The sequence below is a fragment of the Rutidosis leptorrhynchoides genome, chromosome 1 (assembly GCF_046630445.1).
Source record: "Rutidosis leptorrhynchoides isolate AG116_Rl617_1_P2 chromosome 1, CSIRO_AGI_Rlap_v1, whole genome shotgun sequence".
Classification (NCBI taxonomy): domain Eukaryota; kingdom Viridiplantae; phylum Streptophyta; class Magnoliopsida; order Asterales; family Asteraceae; genus Rutidosis; species Rutidosis leptorrhynchoides.
The window spans coordinates 724,900,433-724,909,810 of record NC_092333.1 but is presented as its reverse complement, the minus strand read 5'-3'; the positions used below and the strand labels follow the sequence as shown (position 1 = coordinate 724,909,810).

Genomic DNA, 9,378 nt, shown 5'->3' with positions numbered 1-9,378 from the left:
CGTTTAAACATACATACAAACATACATGCATACTCAAAAAAAAAAAAAAAAAAAAAGTCTACAAGTAATACTACAAGTACATAAAACGGATAGTAAAGATAGAAGTAATAATACAAATAATAGTAGCTATTAAAAGTTACTAGAAGAAATAATAATATTAATAAAACTAATAATAATAATTTTAATAATTTATATTTATATTAAAACTACAACAATTATGATAATAATAGTAAATAATAGTGGTGAAAGTAACAAGAAATAATATTAATATTAATAGTAATAATAACATAAAAATAATACTAGTAATAATCAATACTAATAAAAATGGCAATGAAACCGGTAATAATCCTAATAAAAATACACTAATAATAATAATAATAATAATAATAATAATAATAATAATAATGATAATAATAATAATAATAATAATAATAATAATAATAATAATAATAATAATAGTAATAAAGTAATAATAATAGTAATACTAATAATAATACAAATAATAAAATAGAAAGCAACCCTACTCGACAATTCTTATTCTAGCCCTCCACGCATTCCTATCTGAAGTCATGTCCTCGGTCAACAAAAGCTCTCTCATGTCGAGCTTTAGTCTATCCATCCACCTACGAGTAGGTCTACCCCTTCTCCTTACGCCGTCAACCGTGAGTGCCTCTACTCTCCTGACAGGGGCACTATGTGGTCGCCTCATCACGTGCCCATACCATCGAAGTCGTTCTTCTCTTAGTTTGTCGATGATGCTTCTAACTCCAAGGTTTTCCCTAAACACACCATTTGGAATCATGTCTAACATGGTTTTACCACACGTCCACCTAAGCATTCTCATTTCAGCCACTTCCATCCTTCTCTCATGGGCTTTCGTCATTGGCCAACATTCTGATCCGTACAACATAGCAGGTCTAATCGCCACTTTGAAGAATTTCCCTTTCAATTTGAGCGGTATCTTCTTGTCGCACAAAACCCCTTTCGCTGCTCTCCACTTCAGCCAGCCTACCTTAATACGATGGGTCACGTCCTCGTCGATCCTCCCCGATTTGTGAAGGACCGAGCCTAGATATCTAAACGAATCTTGTGGATGCAAGATCTGGTCCCCAATGTTAATATGTACTCCAACATTTTGTTCATCCTCTGTCTTGGCGAAATCACACCTAAGGTATTCCGTCTTTTGTCTACTGATCCGTAGTCCGTTTTGTTCTAAGGTCTCCCTCCATTGCTCTAGTCTTCTATTAAGATCCTCTTTGGATTCTGATACAAGCATAATATCGTCGGCAAAAATCAAACACCAGGGGACGCTCTCTTGTAATCCCCGAGACAACTCGTCGAGGATCAAAGCGAAAAGGAAAGGGCTAAGGGCAGATCCCTGGTGCAGGCCTACATCTATCGAAAAATACTCTGTGTTTCCCACAGGAGTTCGAACGCAAGACTTCGCCCCTTCATACATATCCGTAATAGCTCTAATGTATCTACTTGGGATACCTCTAACATTAAGTGTCTTCCAAATCAGCTTTCGCGGAACACAATCATATGCCTTTTCTAAGTCTAAGAAAACCATCTCTAGGCTCTTTTGCTTTTCCCTAAACTTCTCTATAAGACTCCTTATAATATGAATTGCCTCCATCGAAGAGCGCCCTGGCATGAAGCCAAATTGATTCTCCGAAATAGTAGTTTCTCGCCGAAGTCTAGTCTCGATCACTCTCTCCCAGAGCTTCATAGTATGACTAAGTAATTTTATGCCTCTATAATTACCGCAAATTTGGGCATCCCCTTTATTTTTGTAAATGGGGATAATCTCACTAAGTCTCCATTCCGTAGGCATTTTATAGCATATAAACGTCTTGTTAAAAAGACACGTCAACCACCTAACACCATCCTCTCCGAGGCACCGCCACGCCTCTATCGGAATCTGGTCTGGACCAACCGCTTTGTTTCTCCCCATCTTTCGTAGTGCCGATCTTACTTCTTCCTGGCAGATCCTCCTACAAAAATTGTTGTTCTGCAATTGTCCTATACCCAAGTCTTGCATATCCTCTCGATGCACAGGTCCTCCACCAACGAAAAGAGATGAGAAATACCCTTCCCATCTTTTTCTAATTTCGTTTTCCTTCACTATGGTTTGACCGGCTTCATCTTTGATAAACTTGATGTTATCTATATCCCTCCTTCTACGCTCTCTAGCTTTTGTAATCCTGTAGATATCATTTGCTCCTTCTTTAGAGTCTAGTTTCTTATACAAATCTTCATACGCTTTATCTTTTGCACGTGCAACAACCTTCTTAGCTTCTCTCTTGGCTTCTTTATATCTCTCTTCAGCCATAGTTCTATCCTCGGTTGTTCCCTCCCGACATGCAGTGAGCTCCCTAAACCTCAGTTGCTTAAGCGCGACTTTGGTTTGAACCTCATCACTGATCCACCATGATTCTCTACTAGGCCTATGTCCTTTCGAAGTCCCTACTGCCACCCCTAAGGATTCCTTAGATGCCTCTCTAATAGTGGACGCCAGACTCTCCCACATCTGATCCGCATTAACATGAGTATCCATCTCCACTCCTGCCTCAACTCTTTCTAAAACTAAAGCTTTAAATGTTTCAGCCTTCTCTTCATTCAGATTCTTCCATAGAATTCGAGGTTGAGCGGGTCTCGCACTCCTGAAAACTCGTCTCTGAAGAACTAAGTCCATGACCAATAATATGTGTTGAGTGGAACATGCCCATGTAGTTAGGGCCCTAAAATCTCCGCATGACCTAAGGTCCCCTTTGCGAAGCAATAAATAGTCAATCTGGGTACTATTCCCCCCACTATGGAAGGTTGCAAGTTGAGCCTCCGTCTTCTTGAAGAAAGAATTTGCAACAACCAAATCGTGGGCAACAGCGAATTCGAGGATAGAGCGCCCTTCTTCATTTCTAACTCCGAATCCAAAGCCCCCATGGACTCCATCATAACCCTCCACATCAGTTCCTATATGTCCATTAAGATCTCCCCCAATGAGCAATCGATGGTCTTCAGGGCACCTCCTCACAACTGCATCCAACGATTCCCAAAAACGTCTCTTTTCGTCTTCTCCTAAACCCGCATGAGGTGCGTAAGCGCTAATGACCATGAAAGTCTCCTCCTGGACAACTAACCTAACCGACATAATCCTATCGCTAAACCTATCCACACCCACAACATGGTCCCTATAGGGGCGTCCTATAATGATTCATACCCCGTTTCTAGCTACGCTAAAACCAGAAAACCACAACATGTATTCATCAATACAAACCGCCTCTTCACCTCTCCATCTAGTCTCTTGAACACACGAAATGTCAACTTTTCTCTTAAGTAAAGTATCTACAAGCTCACGTGATTTGCTAGTCAAAGATCCTACATTCCAACTCCCCACTCTAATCCTAACACGGTTCGCTAGCCTATCCCCTCTTCTAAACCCTCTAGACCTACCCGCCGCAAAGCTAGAAGGACATGACCTCAAGTAACCATCTCTACGAGAAGCGTCTATTCTTACTCAAAAAATAAAACCAAATATATTTATACAAGTAGTAGTGGCAATATATGATATAAAAAAAAAAAAAAAAAAAACCTATATATATATATATACTTACCTAAAAAGTAGCACAAAAATAATATCAGTAGAGATAATAAACTAATAATGGTAACTAAGCAAAGCCAACCTACAATGAGAAATATTATTATTATTATTATTATTATATTTATATTTATAATTATTTATATTTATTATTATATTAATATACGGAATAATTAAGAAAGAAAAGTAAAACTCAAAAATTAACAAACCCTGCAAAGTAAACAAAGGCAAATTAAGTACTGTAATTAACAATCCCAGCAAACTAAACTCAGGTAGATGGACCAAACAAAGGGAGATCAAATTAGAATAAACGAATAAATATGTGTAAAAGGGGAGAGAAACAAGAACCCGCCGGAAAACACTTTTCCGGTACTATTGGCCGGCAAAAACAAAATTCCGACAGTGAACTCCCGTCGGCGCGTGAAAGCTTCTATTCCAGCGAAGATGGTGCCATTAGGATCGTAAAATTGAATCCAGTTAGTTTCTAGTGGCGGTGTTTTCTAAAATACAGTGATTTATAGCTTAAAATTAGTATATACGATTTGTTAGTTTTGGGTTTAGAAATGGTGTGTGTGAGCCGTTGGGAGAGAAAGCAGGAGAGAGAAACTTGAATCAAATTTTTTTTTTTTTTTTTTTTTTAAGTAAAGTAGAAAACTATAATATATATTGAAATAATATAATATTATATATAAATAAAATAATGAACTATAATTGGTTAATTGGGAGGTGATCCTCACACACCACTTTTTGATCCATGTACACTTTTGTCTTATAAATTCACAATTATGCACCTAGATTAATCTAGAAAGTTGAACTTATATTATTATTGTAAGTATAATTAAGGGTAAAATAGGTATTTAAGTATACATGGATCAAAAAGTGATGTTAGAGGATCACCTCCCTAATTAAAATCCATTTGAGAAATAAAATATCATAAACCATTTTTATTTGATAAAAAAACAGAAGATTAGTCGATCAAAGTTGATCCAATTGTATTTGTATTAAACAAGAAAATAACTGGATTCAGAGGCGGAGACAAGGGGGACTGAGTGATGCTCAACCTCCCCCAAGACTCAAATAAAGTTCAAGACTAATATAATTGACAAGTAGTCCATTGTCACTTTAAAAATTAGTTTAAAAATTATAAATACAATATGTGTTTTTCGAGTAAGCCACTCTCATCTCTTAATCATGGCTTCGCCTCTGACTGGATTAGTTCTAGTGAAAGAGCAGTTTCGAACTTATGTTTTATCATTCTATTCTAATATACAGATTAACCATCTAATATTTTATTTTTAGTATGGTATAAACACATTTTCAAATATTTGCAATGTGGGTGTTGCTCCGTATTACGAGTATAATGATAAACTTGCAAGCTACAGGTTTGCCTAAGATTGGATTATTGTATTGGACATATTATTGATAGTAGGTTATGTGAATGACTTTGTCATAACTCATAAAGTTGGAGTACAAATAAATAGATTGATCGTGTGATGGTATTTTAGTTGTATGAGACATGAGGCGGGTGTGACATAAGCGGAGATCATCTTAGGTTACTTTAATCGCGAGTTACGTGAATTACGTTGTATTATCCAAAACCAATTAACCAACATGATGAAGGCTTGACCGCATCATAGTATCATCAATGCAAAAACTCACCTTGATTCAATAGCCCGTAGTGATTCTGACTCGGACCAACCTCGATCGAACTAGATAGTATTGCACATGTGGCTAGCTCGAGCGGGTGCACCGTTAGTGGTAGGGAATCTCGTTTATAACAAGTACATAACTTTGGTACTAGAAAGACCAACCTGTGAACTACTATAAACCAAAACAATAGCAATTCACCTGCAAGTACACAATTAAACCAAAAGCTTGTGTATTGTTTTAGTGGCTGAACTGTACTAAATATAGGTCAATCAGCAAACACCGTGGACCAAATAAACCATATAAAATAACATCAATCTACTTGCTTTTAAGCCAAAAATAAAGAAACCTTTAACTATTTCAAGCATGTTAACCCCGTACATATCTTCTTGCTCTTGTTGCCAATGCATTTCTAATATCTAAAGCCTTTTGCTGCTCACTTGAACTATGCAAAAAACTAACATCATCTATTTGATATTCTGAAGCATCACTATATAGCGAATAATCATCCAATTTCTCTGATAAAGAAGAGTAATCTTCCCTTATAAGTAAGGCATTATGAAGAATCGAGCAAGCAGCAATGTAAGCCACCGTAGTTTTAATCTCTTCTTTACTTGGCTTACTCAAAACGCCCCATTTCTTTAAACTATCAACCGTCCTAAACCCCGAACCCATCATCAATTTATGTGCAGAATTAAAATTTTCTTCATACGAATTCACAACAGGCCGATCAAATGGAACCATCAGCCAGGGAAGAGAAGGGTACCCCTGATCACCAATTAAGTATTGAGGTATAGACACACCATTTATATCTAAAGGTTGGGAATTTAACAACGCATTTGATTCAATATCTTTGTATAAACTGGATGATTTTAAAACAAGATGATTACTTTTTTTCCCATTGAATCCGGCGACAATGCTAAGAATCTTTGATGATGAATCGACAACAATTTGGGCAGCTATATGTTCTTGTATCTCCATATTAAACCTTGTACAATGTATAACTCCACAACAATTGGGTAACCCAGTTAACCGTTCAAACGATTCACTAACCGGGCCCAGCTCGTTCGGGCTAGGAAACTCGACCCAAAACCGAAAATCCGTACACAACACTCTGCAAAACTGATTAACACAGAATTTTGCTACGTGTTCCGAAACATTAAACCGTCGAGATACCTCAACGTAGTCGGAGCCCGTAGCAAGTCGAAACACTCCGATACCGAGCCGGGTTTCGACCGGGAGGTTTAAAGGCGAGTTGACCGGGTCACGGCACTCGAGCAGCGGTTCGAGTAAAGCCGAAAGCCACTCGAATGTTGACGATGTCATGTTGAAACATAGTTTGAAGGAATCCGGGTTTCTGGGTATGAATGAGTGGGACGATTCGACCCATCGGGTGAGTTTGGTGGGTTTTTCGGGTTGGGGGGATTCGGGCCGTTTTCGTTTGTGGGAAAGAATGGAAAGACTGGTGGTGATTTGTGAAAGAGAAAGGAAGTTGTTGATGAGGAAAGGGGAAAGAGAGTTGATCGGAGATGATAAAGAGTCGCCGCCGGCGATGAGGATGATAATGAGCTCCGATATGAGGGAAGATATTTGGGCCGCTAGGGCCCTGTTTTCCATTTATGTATTATTTTGTTTGAGTTTAGTTTTGTGAAAATGCAACTGGGTTTTTTTATGATTTGAGGGGATGTGGAAGATTTGAGCATCTTCATTGGTTAGTTTAATGGAATCTTGAATATAGTACAAGTCTCTCTTTAGCTGAATTGCTCCATTATTTTTTACTTTTTTTTCTTTTTTATTTTTCCTAAAATAACAAATATTATGATAAGGATTAATTCATCAAAAGATGAAAAAACCGAAAAAATATACAATGGTAAAGCGGGTGAACTCGAGACCAGAAAACAAGAACCTACCCACTGTCTAGTATAGTGTCACATCGAATACATGCTTATAGAACGAAACAACATCATAAGTCAAATCAGCTATCAAGAGACAAACTCGACACATGCCAACAACAAAGACAACGGGAAATACAACAAACATGACACCAGCAAAGAAAGGGCCAAAACAAAATAAAGAAGCTACCGATCCGATAAACCCGCGCTGCCCTCGATCAAATCATGCCTACACCCATGACCCGAACGATCATCAACCATATACGTTAAAGCATTAGACGATGTAGAGCTAACCAAAATAGCCGATGTATGAGGCAAAACTTGCACAAGCCCGTCAAAAACCCTGATTCCACTCTTGTCCGCCTCAACCGCCTTCGTACCATCATAATCTCGACCTGACTTCCTCAACTTATGCCGACTTCTTGCTTCAGTCAATTTTCTTTTTAACATCACTAAAATCAAAAGAACTCATTGAAGAAGAAGCCTTAACAGAATGTAAAGCCGACACATAAGAAACATTCAAAGGGGACGAATGGGGCTTCGAAATAGGGGTTACAACATCATCAACATCCACCCCATGATGCAAATTTCCGAACACAAAACCCAGAAGGAACAACCGAACTATTTGACCCGAGAACACACTTATTTTTCCAAACAAACTAAAACCCAGTCCATTATCAACACCATCCTTGTAATTATCAAAAATGATCCCGATAGAGCAAACTCGATCGATTAACCTCGTGTTCTAACTCGGTAGCAACCTCCGTACGTACCACTTGTGTGACATCATATTCACTAACTAGATGAAGGTTAAACGTGCTTCGCTGCTTTGTTTTCGATATGTTGTTCATGGATATGTTATTGTGTATGGTGGAGTATTACTACAATAGATTACAATATTACTACAAAAGATATAAGATTACAGTTCAAAAGTTTGGTGTTTAGTTATAGCGTTAACATTTACTATCACTACAAAAGATTAGTGTTCGACACTAATACAATAAAATATTGAAGTTACAGTACAAAAGATAAGTGTTTTGTTACATTGTTATAGTGTTACTAGTATTATGGACTATTACCCACATACTAATAGCAGCCACTTTTCTTGGCTTTCCATTGGTCCACGTTTCACTCTCCTCTCCCAAGCTTTTACTGCTCACGATTTGCACCCTCTATCCACCACACAATATTTGAACCGGGAGAAGAAAATTCATTCTCATCCATACAATTCTCCATCCTCTACACCATACCTACGACCCATACCTTCAATTCATCCACCTTACCTTCAACCATACCTTCACTTTTCCCTTCTAACAACACCCAATTACTTTCTACCAAACAACAATTTAGGGTTGGTGTCTTTCTCACCGGCTTATTTCTTAATCGACGAAACCTGGTAGATCCTTTCACCCACATCGACAAATTAGGGTTTTACCCTTTCTGATGAACGGTAATTTTGTATGTAAAATTTAGCATTTTCCTATTGATTTTGTTATATTTGATTTTTGTTTCTTAAATTTAGATTCCGTTTCATTTTCTGTTTCATAAGGATGATGCTGATATCGCTCCTGTGTTTTTGTGTAACTTGAATCAGATTTAGGGTTGGTGTCTTTCTCACCGGCTTATTTCTTAATCGACGAAACCTGGTAGATCCTTACACCCACATCGACAAATTAGGGTTTTACTCTTTCTGATGAACGGTAATTTTGTATGTAAAATTTAGCGTTTTCCTATTGATTTTGTTATATTTGATTTTTGTTTCTTAAATTTAGATCCCGTTTCATTTTCTGTTTCATAAGGATGATGCTGATATCGCTCCTAAAACTGCCTTATTTATTTTATTTGTATTTGTATTCATATCTGTGTTTTTGTGTAACTTGAATCAGTCAATTAATTTGTCATCTTCATCTATTTAGTTAGTTCCCTTTGGTATGACCTAAATTTCAATTGTTGATGTGCAGAAAAGCTGGACTACCTGGTGGATACTAAGGTTGCAATTTCATAGGGTTATCAAGGATTTTATGATTCAGGCTTCTGTTTTTCTCAAGGTGGATTTTTTCTTCCATTCTCTCATGATTATGTTTTCACATTCAATTTGTTTTTGTTGTCAAATGTCAGTAGGTCCTTATACTCTTACAAATGTCTCCGTGTAACCTAAATAGGAAAGGTATCACCTGTTATTTGTTTACCAAGACTTAGTGAGCTTATCAGTTTATACTTATAAGATCAATGAAGCTATAA

General features: G+C 37.3%; 1 protein-coding gene across 1 annotated transcript; it reads right to left on the bottom strand.

The window, feature by feature from the left end:
• Positions 1–5,503: 5,503 nt before the first annotated feature.
• Positions 5,504–6,916, bottom strand: LOC139886331 (protein ANTAGONIST OF LIKE HETEROCHROMATIN PROTEIN 1-like). The gene has a single exon (XM_071870096.1). The coding sequence runs from the start codon at positions 6,860–6,862 to the stop codon at positions 5,615–5,617; it is 1,248 nt and encodes a 415-aa protein (XP_071726197.1). The 5' UTR covers positions 6,863–6,916; the 3' UTR covers positions 5,504–5,614.
• Positions 6,917–9,378: the final 2,462 nt, after the last annotated feature.

What these genes read in the sequence shown, in the direction of transcription:
- LOC139886331 (XM_071870096.1), bottom strand. Translation starts at nt 6,862, where the DNA reads ATGGAAAACAGGGCCCTAGCGGCCCAAATATCTTCCCTCATATCGGAG.